The 24,519-nt window shown below is 37.6% G+C and overlaps 1 protein-coding gene across 9 annotated transcripts in view; it reads left to right on the top strand.

The window, feature by feature from the left end:
• Window positions 1-24,519, top strand: part of CEP152 (centrosomal protein 152) — a 91,228-nt gene that overhangs the window by 30,060 nt on the left and 36,649 nt on the right. For all 9 annotated transcript variants that reach the window (XM_057724530.1, XM_057724535.1, XM_057724533.1 and 6 more), the window contains 7 exons: window positions 738-829; window positions 1,567-1,730; window positions 16,067-16,262; window positions 22,086-22,208; window positions 22,814-22,923; window positions 24,038-24,166; window positions 24,291-24,426. In XM_057724530.1, coding sequence (XP_057580513.1) covers window positions 738-829; window positions 1,567-1,730; window positions 16,067-16,262; window positions 22,086-22,208; window positions 22,814-22,923; window positions 24,038-24,166; window positions 24,291-24,426 — 950 coding nt within the window. The remainder of the gene's footprint in view (window positions 1-737; window positions 830-1,566; window positions 1,731-16,066; window positions 16,263-22,085; window positions 22,209-22,813; window positions 22,924-24,037; window positions 24,167-24,290; window positions 24,427-24,519) is intronic.

Below are 24,519 nucleotides of genomic sequence, written 5' to 3'. Positions count from 1 at the left end.
TGTGCATTGTATTCCATTTAGGTCCCACCGCTCTGTTCAGTTTTGTATCCTTTTGTTTCACATGGCATTACTTACTGAGCCTTTTCCCTTGCCATTAAAGACTTAGAAAATATGATTTTCTTTTGTTGCATAATATGCCATCATTACTTTGCTTAACCATTTTCCAGATGCTCATTTTCTTTTGAGGAAACCCAATAAAGTCCTTTTTAAATGGGAACCTTTTAACCATTTAAAATATTAAGTTACCAGAGTCTCAAAAGTACAGTACTAATATGCTTCTTTTACATGTGGAGGTGGGGGGGGGGGTGGAAATAAAAGAATTCAGAAAGAAGCTCAAGGCAGTAAGATGTAGTTTCCTTATTAGAGGGTAGAAATGGGTTCCAAAGAATTTTTGCTTTGGCTTTCTGTGAGCTGGAATGTTCTGCTCCTATTAAAGGACTTGTGGAGTGTTAAGGTCTGTAGACGTGGCTGATTTGATTCATGGCAAGATCACAGTAGCCTGTGTCTTCAGCTTCCCAAGGACTTCTGGGGAGCCATACTAAATCTTGGAAATGTCTGCACCAGACTTATGCCTTCTGGGTCCCACTGGCCATACCTTTGTGCTCCTAAAAAGGTAGTTAAAAGGCAGTAAAGCAGAACTCCACCTTCTGTAGCCTCAGTGGATTCAGGTTTTTCTGTGCGTCACAGGCACTTTGTCCCTTTACATCTGGTGTGTCCTGTGATTCTTTCTCCCATAGGTTCAGTGCAGGAGGTGGCTCAGCTCCAGCTCCAGCTGCAGCAGGCACAAAAGGCACATGCTATGAGTGAAAACATGAACAAGGCTTTGCAAGTGAGTGTTGCCACTTGAAAGAGACTCCTTGGGTAACTGCATTAGGCAGTGGTTACATCACCTTTCTGAACCTTGGCTTTCTCCTTATAAAAAACGTGGCTGGACCGTCTCCAGTCCAGTCCATGGGAGTTGTTCACAACCTAACCCACACAGCTGGGTAGTCAGGCCCAGATCTGTCCAACTGCACAGCCGGGGCCCCCCTTCCTTCCCATTGGCATATCCTTTCGTCTCTGGAGATAAGTTTATCTACAGGTGTGGGAAACCTACAAGTTAGCAGCCATTCTCTCACATCCTCTTCCAGCACCACTTACGTTTTCCATTGGAGGAAAAATTCCAGTATTACCTCCACTGGAAAGAGGTACTTTTTGCCGTTTCACCACTGGCAGACTAAAGTACAACACTTTCTTGGCAAACCAGTCTCTATGCTAGTAAGCCAGCTTGCGCTGCCACCAGCTTCTCAGCTCAAGGGAGGCTTTTTGTGGAGGACAAAACGTAAGTGAGGGAGGCGTGAGAGAAGCTGTTTACATTTGTTTTCTCATTCATTTATTCATTCGTTCATTCATCTTACTTGAAAACCTGACATGTGCTGCCTTTATATTTTTAATGTTTGCCAAAAATGTGTTTGAAGAAGCATTTCTGCCTTCAGTTGATTATTAAAATGAATTTTGAAGAATAAAATGACTGATTCCTTCTCATAAAAAATAATGAATATAACTTGCAATAATTTTGTATTTTAGGAAGAACTAAAAGAACTAAAAGATGAAATTTCTCTCTATGAATCTGCTGCAAAACTAGGAATACTTCCAAGTGACTCAGAAGGAGAATTAAATATAGAACTCACTGAATCGTATGTGGATTTGGGTATTAAGAAAGTCAACTGGAAAAAATCCAAAGTTAAGAGGTATCGAGAAAATACTTTACCATAGAAGAATTCAATTAATATTGATGGTGCATCATAAAAGGGGTTCTTGAGTGCAGGACAGTGCATTTTAGTAATTTCTAATGAAGTGTCAATATCTGAAATTAAAATCAACAAAAACCTCAAGTGATGATATTGTACTGTCTCAACAGCAGTAGGGCACCTCAGTTTTAATAAGGTAAAAATGATTTAAATATGTAAGTTAAATTCTGCGACTTAAATGAGTGTCTGTTTTATTGTTAAGGCAGGCCATATTGTTTTTATTATGTTAACACTGTGTGTTGGAAGCAGGGATTTATCAATGGTATTTGAGAAACTAAGCATTAGTTTTCCCTAGGAACCTTACTGTGGCCTTAGTTTTAAAATAGGGATTCTGTCTTTTACACTTCACGCAGATCTTTTAACACTGCTTAACACAGATATTTTTAGCAATCTCATGGAAGGGAGTGCTTCATTGTCCCTTATAGGGACCAACAGGGGAGGGAGTGGTCATGGTAGAAGAGGCAGCACATTTAGGTACCATTAAACACTTAAAAGGTGAACGAAGGAAAGGGTGTATGTGTTGAAGCAATTGCTATTTGGAAGGGGCTATGCAAGCCTCTGGGAGTAGAGTACAGAAGATGAGACAGACTCTGCCACAGGGAGTTTATATTTTGTCCGATGGGGAGAAGGAGGCACGCTTGTAAGCAACTCAGTGCTGTGTGCTAAATGTAATGCTTGACGTACAAGGGGGCATTTATTTGTTTCTTCTGCTGGCCCGGGATAAAGACGAAAGATGGAAGAGATTGTATTCAGGCTAAGGAAAGCCTTTCTTGAATGCATTTTTAAAAAATTAATCTTTTGGCTGCACTGTGTGGCGTGCGAGCTCTTAGTTCCCCAACCAGGGATCGAACCCTCGCCCCCTGCAGTGGAAGTGCGGGGTCCCAACCACTGGACTGCCAGGGAAGTTCCCCTTGAATGCATTCTTGAATGAAAGCACCACCATCTGGTTTATAGATTAAGACTGTTTGGCATCGTTAGTGAAAGTGTTTACCACCTGTTGTGTTTCAGGTACCATGCACCTAAATACAAATATATAAATCTCCTGAAAAGTTTGTTCCACAATAAGTTTTCAAACTTATGTATTTTAGTGCTGTGATTCTGTTTTCAAAACAGTAAGATGGGATGCAGTAAATTAACATCTAAATCAGGTGATGCTGTGGGACAGGATGTCACATTAGCTGAGTAAGGTTCCATTTATCTGGAGGTCAGTCTTTAGGGACTCTCATCGCAGCAGATCACAGCTACAATCTAGAAAGAAGCCAAGAAGCAAATAGCAGACCTAGATTATGTGATGTATTTACTAGGAGCCCCCTTGGGGCTCCTATCCCAGGGCCGCATCGACTTAGATTTGTTGGTACCCCATGAGTTACCTGATTTCCTAACTGACCACAGAGTACCTGGGTCAGGGAGTGGGGCGAGGTGCTGCCAGGGCTCCAGCCAGCCAGCTCAGCCTCAGCAAGGAGAGAACTGCAGGAACGCACAGTGCCGGAGCTGCCGAGCACCAGGGCGAGCAGCTTTGTACGTCTGGGCCTGTTCTGACCCGCATCAGAATGTCCATCCACATCAGAATGTCCGCAGTCATGATCCTGAGTTGTTGAAGAAGGCCTTCAGCTTTGGTTAGTTAATTAAAGCAAAAAGAGGATGCATGCGCTTTAAACAGATTTACATAAAAATTTAAAGTTAAAATGTAGTCATCTGGAAATTTACCGCTGTGAATGCCTCATTTCCTGTTAATGCCAGATTAATTCTAAGGGGCTAGTGGAAAGAGCATGGTCTTTAGATCCAGATTTGTTTTGAATCATAGTTTTGCCTTTTATTATTCACTTTATGACCTTGGGCAAGTTTCTTGACTTTTCTGAGCCTGTTTTTCTTATCAGGCTTTTTCTATCAGGTAGATTATAGCATATCCCTTGGGGATTAAAACAAAGATGAAAAGAGAATGAATATAAAGGGCCTCATGTGATAAGTTCTGGCACATATTAGGCACTTAATCTGTGGTAGCTGTTACTATTATTAAGAGATGCTTGGTTAAAATAGACCATCGATCAGATTTTATATTAACCAACTTTTGTTTGGACACATATTTTATAAAAAGCTCTTGATCCTCATTTAAATCTTGGGGAAAACATGGGATCCATTTTATCATTTTAGAGTTGGGAAAACCAGAGCTCAAAGAGCTGAACTCCTTAGCCCAAGAAGACAGACCCTTAGCAGCAGAACCAGTACTTAAACCCGAAACAGGCTGTCATGTGAATCTGTTGGTTCATATTTGCATGACAGTTAAACCTGTTTGTCTTAAACTTCATTCTTATATACATACATATATGTATATATATTTTTAGAGGATTAAAGATTTAGTTCCTGCCAAAAAAGATTTCTCTCCAACTATTACTTTAATTAGCCTGGTAATCGGGTAAATAATACATGTGTATATGTATAAGTTTATCTTTTCAAGTAGACTTACTCCATTATGATGTTTACTAAAATATATTTACTTCTTCGCCCTTTCTATTTAATTAGTACTCTTAATCCAAATCCTACAGTAATTTAAAGCACGTTCCTATAGACGATAAATTTGAGACATCACATTGCTTTTGTACCACAAGGAATGCCAGCTGCGTACAATCAAGAAAGTGGGAAATAACTAAAGCAGATGGGTAGTCACTGAGGCTCAGTAAGGAGATGTTCAGTGAAGTGCAGGGTAAGCGGAGAAAAGTTAGCTTATAGTCATCCCTCCCACCAGTGCTTTAATGGCTAAGAATTCAGCTTTGAGGAAAAAGTAAAAATATTTATTATTAGTTCAAAGTGAGAGGAGATATAGGAGAGATTAGATTTGTACCTTTCCTCTGCTGGTTGTGGTTCTTAGAACAAAAGGAAGCAGCGCTTTCCCAGTGTTGAGAATTTTAGTTCTTTGTTGACTTGAGCTGCTTTCAAATCACTGACCCAAATATTCGCGGCTCCAAGTCTTTACTCCTGACTACCACCCCCCTCAAGCTACTGCCTAGTAAACTTTAAGGGTTTAGCCTCAGTGTTGTATTTCTCGTTCATGGAATTCGAGTAGCTGAATCTGCATGCAGCCTGCAGACAGCTTCCCCTCTCCCTTATTGTAGTTGGCTGCGAAGCTCAAATAATAAACATTTAACAAGTGGAATGCCTTTTCCCTTGGTCTTCTCAGCAGGCTTCATAAGGGACTACAGTTTATTTGGATTGAGGGGAACCAAGCTCCACAGGGCTTCTAGTGAGCCTAATATGGGACTGGTCACTATTGCTGACTTTTCCCTTTTGGAAAAGAAGAGAAAATTATTTTCGCAAGCACTTTCTCTGCTCTCTGACTTGGCTCCCTCCAGGAGTACATGATGTGCTATTTCAGTGGTCAGCGTTCAGCAAGGAAAGAAGTTAGGGATGCATAATTTGTTAACTGCTGAAAGTTATTCACCATGTCTTACAGCACAGGAAGATGCATTGCAATATGTTTTCTATTTCTTATATAATTATATTTATGTCTTACATTTCTATATAAATAGAAGTGGTTTAAGTTGGTGATCTACACACATAGACATATTTACACTATATACATTACACATACAAAAGTTGTATATATTGATAAATATGTAGTATATTGCCAGGAGCTCTTTTTGTAATGTTAAAAAAACCCTAATTTTTTTTCATCCTTTCTCTCTCTCTGTATATGTGTATGTATGATACACACAATATACATATATATGTATGTGTGTATATATATATAAACATTTTTTAACAGTTCATTTGGAATCATCTGAAACTGAAAAATTGGAAAAATATGTTAATTCAGATACTCGTTTTTCTTTTTTTAGAAAGACTAGTTTTTTAGAACATTTTTAGATTTACAGAAAAATTAATATAGTACAAAGAATTCCCCTGTACTGTGCACCCATTTTTCCCTGTTAACATCTTACAACAGCATAGTATCTTTGCTACAACTAATGAACTAATATTGATGAATTATTGTTAACATCCATAGTTTGAGATGTCCTTAGTTTTTTACCTCATGTCCTTTTTCTGTACTGGGATCACACCAGAATACCTCCTTCCATTTAGAAGTCATTTTTCCTTAGGTTCCTCCTTACTTTCCTTGTTTTTGATGACCTTGACAGTTTGAGAAATACTACTCAAGCATTTTGTAGGAAGGAAGACCCTCTTGGAATTTGATATTTTTCTCATGGGTTTAGTGGAGGAAGATCACAAAGATGAGGTTCCGTTTTCATCACATCACTTTAAGGGTATATATTATCAGCTATTTGTTTGTGTATTCATTTTAACATTTCCAACTCATTTTATAAGGTTAGTATAACACTGATATTAAAACCATAGAAGTAAATATGAAGACGTAGAGAGCGGACTTGAGGACGTAGTGGGGGAAGGGGAAAGTGGGACGAAATCAGAGAGTAGCATTGACACATACACACTACCAAATGCAAAATGGATGGCCAGTGGGAAGCTGCTGCAGAGCACAGGGAGATCAACTTGATGCTTGGTGGCGACCTAGAGGGGTGGGATAGGGAGGGAGGGAGGGAGTCGTGGGAGGGAGGGGGTATGGCGGTATATGTATAAATATAGCTGATTCAGTCTGTTGTATTGCAGAAACTAAGACAACATTGTAAAACAGTTACACTCCAATAAAGATCTGAAGGACTTTCCTAATTCTTTTTAGATTGTGTATTAAAAGCAGATTTTTCTGTTTGGAAACGTGACCTAACTGTTCATCCAGTTGTTTTAACAAGTTTTGAAGAAAAATTGTTGCCATGGTTTCATTGTTAGTTGCTGCCTCCCAGTCTTGATTTTCAGTCCACTGGGCCAACAGATGCTGAATTTCCATAGGAAAATTGTCATCATAGAATTGATCAACTTGCTCCAAAAATTTTGTTTCTGACTGTTGGACTTGATTCCACTGAGACATGCTGGCTCTCTCAGCCCAGGTCCCAGGCGGTGCTCAGGTCCAAAGTTGGAATCACGCTTCATAGTCCCCGGGACCTAGCTGCTGACACCATCGTCAGTAGGGGATTTTCAGCTATTTATTTCTTTTCAAAAGTAGCTTTTTCTCTTATTATGAAAAAATTAGAAAATATGGATTAAAAGCACCCATAATCTTACTTCACCTCCCATGAAGAAAACTGCTATTAACATTTTGGTATTAACTTCCACGTTATCTGTTTTGTAGGTTTCTAAAGGATAAAATACTATTGAATATATTACTTTATAATGTGCCTTTTAACTTAGTACATTCTGAAATCTTTAGATGTCAGTAAACATTGTAAATGCTAGTGAATATATGGATGAATGAACCATAGTTTAGTTAATAATACACTTTAAAATTTTTTAAACTATAACTAATGCAGTATTATAAGCATACTTGCAGTCAGGTGTTTAGTCATGTCTTTGGTTATTTCATTAAGATGCGGGTGAATATTCTTGTTAAAGAGTATGAGTGTTTGAGGCTTTCGATACCAGTGTTGTCAAGCAATGCTGTAGTTTGTGTTATTACCCATGTCATGTGATAGCACCTATTTCTCTGTACCCTAGCCATTGTTGAGGGTTGTCACTCTTCCTATTTATCCATCAATTTTTCCCTTATGATTCTGGTATTTTTCTAGTACTTTTTATAGTTTTATTTTACCTTTTAAACCTTTTAAAATTGTGAAGTATAACACATAAAGAAGAGTGTATGAAACATAAGTGTATAGCTTAATGCATAATTTTAAAATGAATTCCCATGGAACTACCACCCTACGTTTAGCATTTTGAAAAACGGTCAGTTTTTCAAAGTGGCTGCACCATTTTACATTGTCACTGCCAACGAATGAGGGTTTCGATTTTTTCATATCCTCATAAGCACTTGTTATTTTCCATTTAAAAAGTTACAGTTTCCTGGTGGGTGTGGAATGGTTTCTCATTGTGGTAATTTGCTAATGATGTGGTTTTACTCGATGGCTAATTATGTCGAACACCTTTTCGTGTGTTTGTTGGCCATTGTATATTTTCTTTGGAGAAATGTCTGTTCACCTCTTTTCCCCATTTTAAAATTGGGCTTTTTTTTTTTATTGTTTAGCTTTAAGTGCTCTTATATATTCCGAATTTAAGTTCCTTGTCATATATATGATTTGCATATATTTTCTCCTGTTCAGTGGGTTGGCTTTCCATTTTGTTGATATCATCCTTTGAAGCACAAACATCTTTAATTTTATAAAGTCCAACTTATGTATTTTTTCTTTGGTTGCTTGTGCTTTTGGTATCTAAGAAACCATTCTCTAATCCAGGATTCTGAAGATTTATACTGATGTTTTCTTCTAAGAGTTTTATCTCTTACATTAGGTCTTGAGATCTATTTTGAATTAATTTTTGCATATGATATGAGGTAGGGGTCTAACTTCATTCTTTTGCATGTGGATAGTCAGTTGTTTCATACCATTTCTTGAAAAGACTATTTTCCATTAAATTGTTTTGGCACCCTTGTCAAAAATCTATTAACTGTGAATGTGAGGTTTTATTTCTGGGCTCTCAGTTTTATTCCAGTAATCTATATGTCCTTATGCTAGTACCATGCTGCCTATAGATTGCTGTATCTTTGTAGTAACTTTTGAAATTGGAAAGTGTGAGTCTTCTAAATTTGTTCTCCTTTTTCAGGATTTCTTTGGCTAATCTGGGTCTCTTTCATTTCCATATGAATTTTAGGATCAGTTTGTCAATTTCCACGAAGAAACCGGCTGAGATTTTTTTTTCTTTTTTTATAAACTTATTTATTTTTAAATTTTTTTATGGCTGTGTTGTTGGATCTTTGTTGCTGTGCATGGGCTTTCTCTAGTTGCGGCGAGCAGGGGCTACTCTTTGTTGCAGTGCTCAGGCTTTTCACTGTGGTGGCTTCTGTTGTTGCGGAGCATGGGCTCTAGGCGTGCGGGCTTCAGTAGTTGTGGCACACGGGCTCGGTAGTTGTGGCCCAAGGGCTCTAGAGTGCAGGCTCAGGTGTTGTGGTGCTCAGGCTTAGTTGCTCTGTGGCATGTGGGATCTTCCTGGACCAGGGCTTGAACCCATGTCCCCTGCATTGGCAGGCAGCTTCTTAACCACTGCACCACCAGGGAAGTCCCACAGCTGAGATTTTGATAGGGGTTGTATGGAATCTATAGAACAGTATCATGTTATGATCCCTGAACACAGGATGTTTTTCCATTTATTTAGGTCTTCTTTTATTTCTTTCAGTGTACCAGCCATATACTTTTATAATTTTGTGGTTTTCAGTGTACTAGTCATATGTCTTTGTTAAATTTACTCCAAAGTATTTTATTCTCTTGGCTATTGTTTTTTGCTGGATTGTTTTCTTAGTTTTATTTTCAGGCAGTTCACTGCTAGTGTATAGAAATAGAGTTGATTTTGTGTATTGATCTTATATCCTGCCACATTGCTGAACTTAATTAGTTCAGATAGTTTTTTAGTGGATTCCTTAGGATCTTTTATATTTAAGATCATGTCATCTGAAAATAGAGGTAGTTTTACTTCTTTCTTCCCAACCTGGATGCCTTTCATTTCTTTTTCTTGACTAACTGTTTTAGCTGGAATCTCTAGTACAGTGTTGAATAGAAGTGGCAAGAGCAGGCATCCTTGTCTCGCTCCTGATTTCACAAGGCAGTATTCAGTCATGCTCCATTAAGCATGAATTCTGGTTGTGAGTTTTTCATAGATACAGGTTCTGTAGATTTTCTTCACCAAAATTTTGTTTGTGAAACTTATAGTGGGTAGCTGTAGCTCATTCACTTATATATGTAAATATGTGTGTGTGTATCTTTATTTGTATGAATATTCCACAGTTTATTTTCCATTCTACTGACCATAGAATCTTTTTTTTTTTCTTAAAGCTCTGTATTGGAATATAATTGCTTTACTTTATTGTGCCAGTATTTGCTGTACAACAAAGTGAATCATCTGTATTTATACGTATATCCCCATATCCCCTCCCTCCCGAGACTCTCTCCCACCCTTCCTATCCCAGCCCTCTAAGTCATTGCCCATCATCAAGTTGACCTCCCTGTTTTATGCAGCAGCTTCCTACTAGCTATCTGCTTTACATTTGGTAGTGTATATATGTCAATACTGTTATTTTGCTTTACTGACCATAGATTCTTAATGTTATTTCCTGGCACAGTGTGCACACATTTCTGTTGGGTATACACTTAGAAGTGAAATTGCTTGTAGTACTTGTGTTTCAACTTGAATAGGTAGTGCCAAGCTGTTTTCCAAAGTAGTTGTGCCAGTTTATATCCTCACCAGAAGTGTTTGAAAGTTGTAATTGCTCTGTCTTCTTGCTGTTACTTGATATTGTCAGTCTTTTAGTTTTAGCCACTTAATGTGTAGTGATATTTTATTGTGGTCTTTATTTGCATTCTCCCAGATTATTAATGAGATTGAGCTCCATTAAAAAAGTATGTTTCTTTTGTTTGTTGGTGACTTGGGTATGGTGTGTGGGCGGTGCGTGTGTGTGTGTGTTCGTGTCTCTTCTCAGTTTTTGCTGTTCTGTTGATGTATAGGAGTTTTTATTTTTTAATGTCTGTTCTAGATAAGAGCTCTTTGATGGTTATGTGTGTTGCAAATGTCTTCTTTCACCCACTTCTCTCTCTCCCCTGTGGCTTGCCTTTTTAACCTTTTAATGTATCTTGATGAATGGAAGATTTTAAACTTTAGTCAGGTTTATCCATCTTCATGGCTAACGCTTTTTGTAGTCCCTTTAAGAAACCTTTCCTTACTCCAGGGTCATGAAGCTATTCTCTTATGCTGCCTTCTAAAAGCTTTATTGCTTTGCCTTATACTTTAGTTTTACCATCTGTCTAGAATTGCTGTTCCTAGGGTTTTCCTGATTATTCTTGCTCATTTACACTTCCAAATGAACTTTATATTTAACTTGTTCTGTTCCAGAAAAGAAATCCTGATAATATTTTTACTGGGATCATATTAAGTATATATATTAACCCAGGGAGAATTGATATCTTTATAGTGTTGAATTTACTTATTTAGGGATATAGCATATCTTTTCATTTGCTTAAATCTATTTTTATCTTTCAAGAGTGTTTTGAAGTTTTTCACATTTAGATTTTGCACAATTCTTGTTAATTGATGCCTAGGTATTTTATTTTCCAATAGTGAATGGCAAGTTCTTTCCATTATTTTTTCTGAGTATTGTTTTTATATATTATTTCTATATTTTGTGTTATAACCTGTTGCCTTCTAATTCTCTTATTGTTTGTAGTAGTTTTTCTGTTAGAGTTGAGGTTTTTTAGATATAATCATATCATCTGCTAATGGAGATAATTTTACCTCTTCCTTCCCACTTATGTTAAAAATTGCTTTTTTTTTTTCCTTTAAACAATTTATTTATTTATTTGTTGGCAACATTGGGTCTTTGTTGCTGTGCATGGGCTTTCTCTTGTTGCAGAGAGTGGGGGCTACTCTTCGTTGTGTGCAGGCTTCTCATTGTGGTGGCTTCTCTTGTTGCGGAGCATTGGCTCTAGGCACATGGGCTTCAGTAGTTGCAGCGTGTGGGCTCAGTAGTTGTGGTGTATGGGCTTGGTTGCTCCATGGCATGTCGGATCTTCCCCGACCAGGGATCGAAATCGTGTCCCCTGCATTGGCAGGTGGATTCTTAACCACTGTGCCACCAGGGAAGTCCCAAATTGCTTTCTTTTTATGGTTACATTAGAGTTCCTCTATTTTACTTTATTTAGATAGCAATAGTATAAATGCTTTTCCAAAGTGGTTGTACCATTTTACATTCCGAGAAGCAATGTCTGAGAGTTTCAGTTGTTCTATGCCATTGTTAAAACTTGATAGCCAATCTTTTAAAATTTGAGCACTTCTAGTGTGTGTCTAGTGATATCTCATTGTGGTTTTAATTTGTATTTCCCTAATGACTAATACAGTTAAACGTCTTTTGATATACATCGCTCTCCTTTTTTCTTTTTTTTTTTTTTTTTTTTTTGGCACACGGGCTTAGTTGCTCCGTGGCATGTGGGATCTTCCTGGAGCTGGGATCGAACCCGTGACCTCTGCATTGTCAGGCGGATTCTTAACCACTGCGCCACCTAGGAAGTCCTCCTTTTTTCTTGATGTGCTTAATTGCCATTTGTATATATTGTTTGGTCTTCATATATTTTAGGATACAAGCCCTTTGTCTGATATGTGTTGTGAATATTTTCCTCCACTCTCTGATCTGTCGTTTTCTTAATGGTATCTTTTGAAGAGCAAAAATTTAAGTTTTTATGAATTCAAATTTATCAATTGCCTCATTTATAGTTCATGATTTTTGTGTATTATTGTAACTCAGTGTTACAAAAATTTTGTTATGAGTTTAGAAATTTGATAGTTTTAGCTTTTTTATTTACATCTGTGATCCATTATGAGTTAATTTTTTAGTATAGTGTGAGGGAAGGATGTTTATTTTTTTTCATTCCAATATCCAGTTGATCTAATCCCTTTTGTCAGAAAAACTTTTCTTTCCCAATTGTATTGCCTTGGTATCTTTGTTGATAATCAGGTGACGGTATGTTTGTGGGCCTATTTCTGTACACTCCATTTTGTTCCAATGATCCTTTTGGTGGTATTAACAGTCTTGATACTATAGCTTTATAGTTTTGAAATGGGTTGGACACATCCTTCAACTTTGTTATTTTCAAAATTGTTTTGGCTATTCTAAATTCTTTGCATTTCAAAGTAAATTTTATGATTAGCTTGTCAACTTCTACAAAAAATGTCCTCTGGAATTTTAATTTGAAATGTGTTGAATCTATAGATCAATTTTGGGAGAATTGACATCTTAAGATATTGCTATTTGTCAATTATACCTCAATAGAGCTGGGGAAATTAAAGACACTGAGTTTTCCAATTTCTGAACGTGCATGCTACACTTCTGTCTTTATTTAGGTCCTCTTCAGTTTCTCTCAGTAATGTTTAGCAGTTTTCAGTGTAGAGATTTCCCTTTGGTAGATATCATTTCCCTTTAGCTGAAGAATCTCCTCTGGCATTTCTTCCAGAGCATGTCTGTTGGCAACAAATTCTTAGTTTCCTTATATGAAAATGTCCTTGTGTTTGCTGATTATAGAATTCTGGGTCAACTGTTCTTTTATTTCAGCACTTTAAAGATATGCTCTTCCACTGTCTCTGGCCTCAGTGGTTTCTGAAGAGAAATCTATTGTTATTTGAGTCATGGTTTCTGTATGTAATGTGTAGTTTTTCTCCTGTGGTTTTCAAGATTTTGTTTCTTTGTTTTTAGTTTTTAGCACTTTGATTACGATGTGTCTAAGTGTGTTTTTTCTTTCAGTTTATTCTATTTGGGGTTCACTGAGCTTCTTGAAAATGTAAATTTATTATGTCTTTTACCAAATTTGTGAAAATGTTGACCATTATTTCTTCAAATATTTTTTCTGCCCCATCTCTTTCTCCTCTCCTAGTTCTCCAATCACACTTACTGTTAAATCTCTTTATATTGTCCCACAGTTCCCTGAGACACTGTTCATTTTTTTTTTCTTCCAGTTTTCATATTAGATGACTGCTATTGGACTATTTTCAAGTCCACTCATTCTTTCCTCTGTCATTTCTATTCTATTGAGTCTGTCCAGTGAGGTGATTTTTTTGTTTGTTTGTTTTTAACCTTTAGGTATTGTATTTTTCAATGATAAAATTTCCATTTGGTCCTTTTAAAGTTTTTATTTGTCTGTTCAGAATTCCTAACTTGTCATTCATTTCAAATGTTTCCTTTCCTCATAAAGCATAGATATCAGCTGCTTTAAATTTTTAAAACTCTTTGTGATAGTTCCAGCGTTTGGATTTTCCTTGTTAGTGTTATGTTGAGTAATTTTAGATTGTATACTAGACATTGTGATTTTTATGTTGTATAGAGACTTATATGGGTGTTTCAAATCTTAGATAATTTTTCCAAGCCTTTGTCACATTGGTTTGAATCTGTTTTGTGTATGTACCTCTCAAAGGTTAGTCAGTGGGAGACGTGTGTGTGTGGTTCAGATTTCAGTTAAATTCTGCAAATCTTTGCTGGTTTGAGGGTCTGTTCTGTGCATGCATAGTTCAGGGTTTACACTGAGACTTGTTTATACACAGAATCCAGAATTCCTTTCTCTGGTCCTTTCTTCCCCAGGAATTTTCCTGCACTCTCTCTTTATCATTGGTTTTAGCAATTTGATGTTGATATAACTTACAGTGGTTTTCTCCATGTTTTTTATGCTTGAGATTTATTGAGCTTTATGGGGTTTTAATTTTCATCAAATAGAAAAATTTTGGTTATTATTTTTTCAAATATTTTTCCTATCCTCTCCCCACTCTTCTTCTGGAACTTAACTACAATTAGGTTAGAAAACTTAATATGCTCTGTGTATTTCTGGTCTTCTTTCTCTGTGTGTTTAAATTTGCTATGTCTTTATGTCCATGGATCTTTTCTTCTACTATATTAAATATGCTGTTAGTCTCATCCAGTATGTATATTTTTTCAGATATTTTAATTTTTTGTCTCTGTAGGTCCAATTTGGGGCACAAAGTCTCCCATTTCTCTCCTCATTGTTTTCATGTTTTTTTCTCTACCTTCTTGAACATATGAAATATACTTAATTAGTTGTACTGCCTGTGTCATTCCAGGTCAGTTTCTCCTGGTTATGATTCATATTTTTCTTTCCTGCTTTATTTGCATGGTTTAAATTTTGATTGGATCCTGGACATTTCAGATTTTATGCTTTAGATGTTGGACTTCATTGTATTCTAAAAAATATTGATATTATTCTTTTTCTTTGACACACTTAAGTTACCTGGAATTCATTTGATCCTTTGAGGACTTCTTTGTAGGCTTTGTTAGATCAGATTTAGAGCAGCCTTTAATCTGGGGCTAATTTACCCTTATTACTGAGGCACTATTTGATGCTCTGTGAATTAGGAAGTCTTTCCACTATGGTTCATTTTCCTATGGCTTTTTCTCCTGGCCTTGAGGTAATTTTCTCACATGTATCCACAGATGTCCAGAGCGCTCCTTCTGTGTAGCTACCTTTCCCACAGTGTTTTCCTCCTCAGATTCTAGCAATTTCGGTCTCCCCATACTGAATTCTGCAGCTCAGTGAGGCTGCTAGACTCTCTGGGTTTCTTCTTTCTGTGTTACAGCCTGGAAATTCTCCAGGCAGAAAGCTGCAGCAATTATAGGGCTTACCTTATTTGTTTTCCTTTTCTCACGGATCACTATGCTGTGCTGCCTGTTTTCTAATGATTGAACACCACCATTTCATATATTTTATTTGGTTTTCTAGTTTTTTAAGACAGGAAGATAAATCTGTTCCTTTTAATCCAATATGGCGAGGAACAGAATTACTCATTCCAATTTTTAAATTTATTGACAAACTAAAGTGGGGATTTAATTAGCATGACATTTATTTTTGTTATTTTTTCCTTCTAGTTGCTCATATATCCACCTGGACTTGTGTTTTAGCAGAAGAGATACAGGAATTGTTGGTTAGGATGGCTAGTGTGTTACTATTCATTTCTTCCTTTATTTTCACTTTGTTTCTCTTGGAGTAATGAAGGACATGTATATATAGCATGCAATTTACCAAAATAAAAATGAATGTCATACTGAAGTTCATATGGTTGAACTTTCAGTGAGGCAGCAGGACTAAGCTTAAGAATGGTCCCCCTATGGGAACTTCTCTGGTGGTGCAGTGGTTAAGAATCTGCCTGCCAGTGCAGGGGACACGGTTTTGAGCCCTGGTTCAGGAAGATCCCACATGCTGTGGAGCAGCTAAGCACATGTGCCACAACTACTGAACCTGCTCTCTAGACCCCATGAGCCACAACTACTGAGCCCTCATGCTGCAACTACTGAAGCCCGCATGTCTAGAGCCCAAGCTCCTCAACTAGAGAAGCCACCACAATGAGAAGCCTTCACACCGCAATGAAGAGTTGGCCCTGCTTGCCACAACTAGAGAAAGCCCATGCACAGCAACAAAGACCCAATGCAGCCAAAAATCAATCAATCAATCAATCTTTAAAAAAAATAATGGTCTTCCTATGAATAAACTTATTTCTGTATTTGGGGATGTGTCAAAGGCCATATCCTGTGTATAACCAAGCTTAAAATTGTTTTTGAAATACCAGTATATAGTTTTATGGGTTACAAAACATGGTTACTCCTGCAGTTAGTTGCTTTTAAGGAATAGCCATGCTTGATTTGTTACTTGATTTAACCTTAAATATGATAATTTTTCTCTTAGCATTGTACAGCAGGAAGACCCAGATGAACAGCTTTCCAAAGACGAGGTCATTCTGAAGCTGAAAGCAGAGATGCAGCGTTTGCTGGGTAGCAACTCTGTGAAACGTCGTCTGGTGTCTCAGTTACAAAACGATCTCAAAAACTGCCGTAAGAAAATCGAAGATCTCCAAGTGGAGAAGGATGAAAAAAGCACTGAGGTAGAGTTTGTAAAGCTAAAGAGCTGTTTTTCAAGACTTAATAAAGAAAATGCTTACAATTTTCACATTTAAATTAAACCTTTGTCTTTCAGGGATTCATTTGACTTTAATTTTTTTTAAGGCAGAATGTTTCCTTCCTTCCTTCTTTCCCTCCCTCCCTCCCTTTTCTTCCTTCCTTCCTTCCTTTCTTTCTTTCTTTCTTTCTTTCTTTCTTTTTCTTTCTTTCTTTCTTTCTCTCTCCCTCTCTCTCTCTCTCTTTCCTTCCTTCCTTCCTTCTTTCTTTCTTTCTTCCTTTCGCAAATGACTTTATTTTATTCTATTTTATTTTTGGTCGCACCATAGGGCATGCAGGATCTTAGTTCCCCAGTCAAGGATCAAACCTGCAACCCCTGCAGTGGAAGCATGGAGTCCTAACCACTGGACCACCAGGGAATTCCCCATTTGACTTTTTTTATAAGTAAACTTTAAAGAAGGAAATGCCACTTAAAGGGATATACTTTCTGGTTACTCTTGGTACCTAGTAAGTGAGATACCAATTAGATAAAATTCCTTAACCACAAATCCATGGAAGCATTCTACATAACAAATGTCTGCATTTCCTCAAGGTTGGCTTGTACCATAGTGTTTTAAAATCTAGTTAAATTCTCCATAGGGAAATCCTCTAGCATTTTGTCTGAGATTTCTCTGGCCCATGTTCTTAAAATAATAGTCATTCTACATTAAAAAAAATTCTATGGTGGTGGTCTTACAGGTGGGAAAGGCATGGAATTAGGTATGTCAGAGTCCTTGAAATCCACCTTTATATCCTTCAGTTAGTGTCTTTGCTATATAGATGAGGAAAGCAAAGCTGGAGGAATCTGTGACCCTTCTGAGGTGAGAGTCAGTCTTTGGGCAAATTGAAACTACAACACTGGACTAATAAACAGGTCAAGATTATTTCTCCAAGATCATGCTGTCAGAGATCTTTAGGGTTGCCCTTCTCTTACAGCTGCCTTTTTCACCCTTCTCTATTTCTAAATCCCAAATCATTTCTATTCCCAGTAGACCTAGGAACAAAGAGGAAAGCGAAGGTGAAAAATGAAATGTAGGTAGTGTATTCCTTTTTCTCCTGGATGGAAATAATACTTTACTTCCTACTTTGGTACTGTTTTATCTCCTGATCCTTTAAGCTAGGAGTTGTATTCATTAAAACAGTCCTATTAAAGCAAAGTGTGCAAGATGTTCTCTGGTGCTTATTATTATGGAATTTTAATCGTGCCTAGTTTGCTTTCCAGAAATAATAGTGTGTTTTCACTGTGAAAGCCCTGCCGGGTTTGGTTCTTTCCTCTGAGTAACTACGTTTGATGAGCACGTTGACTTCAGTGTTAATAACTAAATGAGAAATGGAAGAATGTACTTCCCCCCCCAGCACATTTAACATCTTTAAATCAAGCTGTTTTAACTTTTTCCATATGTTTCTTATAAAGGATGGGGATCAAAACTTGTGTTAGATTAGAGTTGATTAGTTTAATGAGCATTTTGGTGAGAGCGTGCTAAGAGTAGCAACCGGATTTTGAGTCTGAACCTTAGCTCAGGTATCTTGGTGCTTTCTTTGTTCTATATTGAAATTACCAGTGGCATTTGCTGTCCAGTTACACTTTCATACGCGTGGCAGTTTCTGGTGGCCATTCCTTGTGCTGTTTTCAGCCTTTCCCTTTGCCTCCAGACTCTGTAGTCTGTTTCATCAGTATGACGAAGGGAGCTAGCTCATCTTTGAACACTCTTTTCGCCCAGCTAGCCTTTTGCTGTAGTCATTTCTCAGCAGTCTATATTTGGTTTTTCTTAAAGGGTGACTACATCCCTTGCTGCTTATGGCTGTTGTGCTTCAACGTGTGATTACTATATAGGAATCTCTTGGGAATATTGTCTTGATAATTCTCTGCATGTTTGCTCAATAAATATCTGCTGAATTACTACACATATTGACCCTCTTCCTAGATGGGGAAGAGGGAGAGGAAGTGGTAATTTAATCAAGAGGTGGTTTTTAAATAAGCACTGAAGTTCACAGTCATCTAATTAGCAGATGGACACCTTCAAACTTCGCCTTTGCCTCTTATTTCCCACATCTTTTCTAATGGAGCTTTTCATTTAGTCTGTAAAGTCAGAAAGCAGGGTTGGAGGGTATGTGGAGGAAAAGCAAATGATTCAATTTAAGCTTTTTTTTAAAAAAATTTATTTATTTTTTAAGCTACTCTGTGCAAGGTTTTGTGGGATTCAGTGATGAAGGAAACAATGGCCATTCCATGAAGGATCTTAGAATCTAGAATCTCAGTATCCAATGGAAATATAATGATGCCACATATATAGTTTAAAATCTCTGGTAGTCCCATTAAGGTAAAATAGGTGAAGTTGATTTTAATAATATAGTTTATTTAACCTAGTATATACAAAATATTATCTTCTCAATATGTGATCAATATAAAATTATTAACGAGATGGTTTATATATTTTTTGTGTGTGCTAAGTCCTTGAAATCTGGCCTGTATTTTCTCCTTATTGCACATTTGGACAAGTCACATTTCAAGTGCCCAGTAACCATATGTGGTTAATGGTTACAATAGTCAATACTACAGATCTATAAGGAGATGGACATATATAACTTTGTGTAATAACAATGATACTAATTACAAAGTACTATGGGAAGGAATAACTAACTGGGCTTAGGGGTAGGGGTGGGGTAGTAAGGTAGCCCCAGCGAAGTCTGTGAGGAGGGAATATTTGATCTCTGTCCTGAAGGACAAATCCAGGGGGGGAAGGTGGAAAGGGACATTTCAACCTTGAGCAGAAGTATGTAAGAGGATGTAGCAAATAAGCTAGAAGTTTATGTTATACAAACTCAATCCTTCTGAAATCTTTAATGAGGCTAAAATCATTAAATGTCTCAATATCGATTTGTAGAAAGAATGACCATAGCTAGCATCAAAGCCCGAGCTTAATGAAATGATGTTGAACTTCTGTGCTTGCTACAGAGATGTTAAGAGAGAGAACATATTAATTTAAACGTCCCTGGATGTCTATTTAAAGAGAACTAGGCCATCAAAATCCTTAAGCCTTTTTATGTATTAAGAAGGGTAGCAAAAATATTTATTATGTAATCTTATTTGGCATGATTGTTTCATAAATGTTTTAAAGGTATTGATATATTTATTGCTTTATACATACCTTATAGTACATTTTGTATCTGTGTCTATCCATCTTATATAAAACAGTTTAAAGTTACTACAGAGAGTCAGTTTTTTTTTTTACTTTCGTGTCATGTGACTGTTTACAGGAGTGCTGCTTTATGACATTTCCAGGATAATAGGTGATGAAAGTGAGGAGTCTGCCCATACGTAGCACTGTGCAGTGATTGGGGGGGATCAAATACTACGCTGTTCATTCCAGTTGAACAACTGAGCCATTAAGGTAGAAGGCCGTGGGAAAACGAGACTGGCTTACTAGCCGTCAGGGACCACATCTACACTGAATTTTTTTGTAAGCTTCAGAAATAAAACACAGAGGCCTTTGTGTGTCTGCTACTTAATAGAGATCGTTACCTTACCACAAGCTGTGGTTAAAGCCATACTCTGATTCCAAGGGACTCGATAGGCAATGTTCAGTAGCTGACTAAGAGGGGTCCTCGCTAGAATTTTTGGAGACATAGAAATTAGGAAGATAGCATGAGAGTTGGTATATACCTTTCTTGTTTTTTTTGATAACGTCTTCAGTATTCCAGTTTTGGAGAGAATTTTATTGCAGCGTTCAAACGGTCCTTCTCTTTTGAAAGATCGTCATAAGAGTTTTGTGCTAACAAGTACTGCAAGTACTGAGTCCCTGTGTGCCTGGAGTGTGAAATTATGTCAAAACTGAGTGTAATAGCTAGCCGTGAAGATGGTTGTTTCAGTGTATCAGTATGATGTTACTTTCATTCTTAGTAATATAAACTCACCAGTGGGGAAGGAAGGACAAATGAATATCATAAACTTTAAAAAGTAGAGGCTAAGTTAAAAAAAAAGAAAAGAAAGAAAGCCATTCTAATGAGCCAGTAAAATCCTTTACAGTCTCATTAGTACCCCCAAGTCTGGAGAGAAGCTAACAGGGTAGGTATTCTTAGCTCCTCTCTCTTCTGATTAGGGCAGGAGCAGTGGCTTCTAGGAAATGATGGCAGGTGAACTGGGGAAAGTCTGCAACTGGAGCCGTCTCCCTCTGAAGAAAGTGAAGACTAAACCGGAAGACTGAGCCAAAGCCTTGGTGTTCATCCCATGTAGGAATGAAATATACATACCTCCCTTTTCCCCAATTAGTAGAATGAACCTTGGTACAGAATTTTTTAATTAATTAATTAATTAATTAATTTATTGGCTGTGTTGGGTCTCCATTGCTGCCTGCAGGCTTTCTCTAATTGCTTGGAGCGAGGCTGCTCTTTGTTGTGGTGTGCTGGCTTCTCATTGCGATGGCTTCTCTTGCTGCAGAACACGGGCTCTAGGTGCACAGGCTTCGGTAGTTGTGGCTCGTGGGCTCTAGAGCTCAGGCTCAGTAGTTGTGGCGCACAGGCTTAGCTGCTCCACAGCATGTGGATCTTCCCAACCCAGGGTTCGAAACTGAGTCCCCTGCATTGGCAGGCAGATTCTTAACCACTAAGCCACTAGGGAAGTCCCCAGAATATTTTTTAAACATTGAAGACAAGAACTCAGAGTTCAGGTAAATATAAAGCCACCAGGTCAAATAGAGTAGATATTAAAAAAAAAATCTTTGCTCCTTTCAGTGAACAAAGAACTTATAAAAAATGGGTAAAACACTTAGATGGTAAGAGGAAATACAAAGTTACATGTATCTGGGAAGATGAAAAACAAATGAACAGTGAAGGCGTGTAAGAGGTTCCAGTCTGATGGCAATACAAGAAATGCAAATGAAAAAATTGTTGGAGACCCTTTTCCCCATCAAACACAATTATTCAAAGACAATCACTGCCATTACAGGTAAAGAGAGCTGGACAGACTCTTGCACTACCTGACAGCATACGTTTGTGTGAACTTTCTGGAAACAATTTACCAAAGTCTATCATCATGCGTACCTATTGAATAAAATGTATGAGTTAATACTGATTAAGTGCAGAAATAGAATAGATGCTAAACCTAGTGGGTGTGAGTATGATGAAAAATAGAATGTTCGCATAGCCTCAAAGTGTCTCCCCATAAGATATTAATACTTAATTGCAAAATAGTAACTTTACAATGGAGGTGGCAGCCGACAGGACCTTCAACCTGCATCAGTTGATCGTCACCAGTGATAAGGCATATTGATGCCATGTGTTTCTCAGAAAGTGCACACATCACTTCTGTGGCTTTCATACCCAAAATGCCTAACCTGAATTTAACAATGAAGTAACATCAGAAAAACTCAAATTGAGGGACATCCTGCAAAATAAATGATTAGTATAGGTACTCTTCAAAAATGTCATGGGTTTGAAAGACAAAGACTGAAGAGCTGTCCCAGATGCGAGGAGACGCGGCAACTGAATGCAACGTGGAATTATAGACTGGATCCTGAACCAGGAAAAGGACGTTAGAAGAAAATTGGGAAATTTTGTATAAGGTCTATGGATTGGGTAATAGGATTGCATCCTAGTTAATTTCCTGGTTTTGATAATTGTACTGTGGTTATATTTGGGGACAGTAATAAAAGGTACATGGAAATTATTTGTACTGTTTTTGCTGTTTCTTTGTAAGTATGAAATTATTTCAAAACTAGTGCTTACCATTTTTTAAAAACCTGAAATACTTTTGACTTCTTTTTAACATTTAGACTAAAACCGATACCTCGGAAAAACCGACTAATCAGATATGGCCTGACTCTTCCGATATGATTGTCAAAGACGATATTCTGCGACTTAAAAATGAAATTCAAGTTTTGCAGCAACAAAATCAGGTGATTAAAAAACTTTCCTCTATTTTGTGAGAATTCTCATGACCTCGTTCAAAGGACTTTTCAAAAATACAGAGGCAATATGAGTTAGTGGACAAGTACATTAGCAGGTGATAAAGGATTCCAGTTATTTCCTTTTACTACTGGTTATAGGGTAATATTTTCATCGGAAGTTAAGTTGGTATAATTCCAGATTTCTGGAATTCCTCTAGTTTTCTAGGAATTCAGTATTCCTCTAATAGCATGGCTGATAGAGATATTCTTTCCTTCTTAGGTAGTCCTTTACCAGAAAGTAAAATATTTGGGAAGATTATTGTATTCTAAGACTTATAAAGCATCAGTTAGTGAGTACTTCTTTGGTTGAATGTTTTCATATATTTCAAAATAAATACAAAATTTTAACCTTTACTCCTATCAGAAAGCTACTTGACAAATGAATCTATACTCTTATAAGGCACGAAGAGACTTTTATAGAATTATGAAAATGATATTATGTTAAATAATGTTATAGGGAAAGAGAAAGCAGAGAGGATATCAGAAAGTGGGATTAGACTAGTCAATAAAGATGATGTTTATTTCATCTAAATACTTTATTCTTTTGTATTTAGGAACTTAAAGAAACTGAAGGAAAACTGAGAAATACAAATCAAGACTTATGCAATCAAATGAGACAAATGGTACAAGATTTTGACCGTGATAAACAAGAAGCTGTGGATAGGTGAGGTCTAGACAGAGGCCCGATGTCTGTCCTTTGGGTTCTTTCTCGTCTCTCTCTCCCTAATGCCCTTCAAAAAAAGATTCAGGAGAAACGATGGTTTGAACCCTCCCTGCTGAGATCATAAATTGGAGATGAGTCCCTGGCTTCTCAAATTAGAATTTGGAACACATTTTCCATAGAAATGATGTTATGTAGTGGGTTGAGTTCTCTAGAACCATCCAAACTGTAGTTCACTGAAATAGTAGAGCTTCATGGCTTAACTATTTTTTATAAGGAAGAAATCTGTGGGAGGGAAATATGTCTTCTAAATACGAAATCATAAACTTGGAAACTGACTTTTGGAACATAACTTACGTGTGAGTTGGTTCCTTTAGTATTTGTGTTTAATATAGATGGCTTGGAGTTTTGGAACCACACCCTCTATTATTATTTTTTTTTAAAATTAATTAATTAATTTATTTTATTGGCTGTGTTGGGTCTTCGTTGCTGCACATGGGCTTTCCCAGTTGCAGCCAGTGGGGGCTACTCTTCATTGTGGTGCGTGGGCTTCTCACTGCGGTGGCCTCTCTTGTTGCAGAACACGGGCTCTAGGTGCGTGGGCTTCAGTAGTTGCGGCACATGGGCTCAGTAGTTGTGGCGCATGGGCTCTAGAGCTCAGGTTCAATAGTTGTGGCACATGGGCTTAGTTGCACTGTGGCATGTGGTATCTTCCTGGGGCAGGGATTGAACCGTGTCCCCTGCATTGGCAGGCGGATTCTTACCCACTGCGCCACCTAGGAAGTCCCCACCCTCTATTATTTTAATTAGTTTTTTTATAAACAGAAGTTCCCAACACAGACTGTTTTACTCTATTTGAGGAACTGGAGCATTCTCATATCCAGGTTTCTAATTTTTCTCTAGAAAATTTGAAGAAAGAAAATTTTGAAGATTCTCATATGATCATCTATTGAAAGCTAATTATTACCACTTTTGGTTGGGGAAGACCAACCTGACCTTAACTGTACTTTGCATTAGAAGGAAGGGGTGGGAAGGAAGGGAGGGACACCAGTTCATGTTGGTGTTTCTGGTAACGGTGGGCACGGCCTTAGATTCCTTGTCTGCTGTCTGTTTCTAGGTGTGAAAGGACTTACCAGCAGCACCACGAAGCCATGAAAGCCCAAATACGTGAAAGCCTGTTAGCAAAGCATGCTTTGGAGAAACAGCAGCTCTTTGAGGTTTATGAGGGGACTCGCTTGCAACTTAGGTGAGAATGAAAGAGTTTAGTTGCCCTTGAAGCTGGAGAGACAACATTCTCTTATTCCATCGTTTAGGAGAAAGTTGTTTGTCCTGCACCCTTATATTCAGTTGCTGGGTTTTGTGTATCCAAGGTCTGACTTAGATCAGGTGAATAAGGAGATGGCGGCTGTGCAGGAATGTTACCTGGAAGTGTGCAGAGAGAAAGAGAATCTAGAAGCGACTCTCAGGAAGACCATGGAGAAGGAGCAGCAGGCTCAGGAGAAGAAGGTACAGGACAAGTTCTTGTTGTGTTCACTTCATGTCACTTGTCATTGAAGCCAGTACACTCGTTCTCCTGTGGACCAGGGAAGGCTTCTGTAG

Source organism: Hippopotamus amphibius, chromosome 2 (assembly GCF_030028045.1).
Source record: "Hippopotamus amphibius kiboko isolate mHipAmp2 chromosome 2, mHipAmp2.hap2, whole genome shotgun sequence".
Classification (NCBI taxonomy): Eukaryota; Metazoa; Chordata; class Mammalia; order Artiodactyla; family Hippopotamidae; genus Hippopotamus; species Hippopotamus amphibius.
The sequence above is the reverse complement of the archived record's forward strand: the minus strand, read 5'-3'. Positions and strand labels throughout refer to the sequence as shown.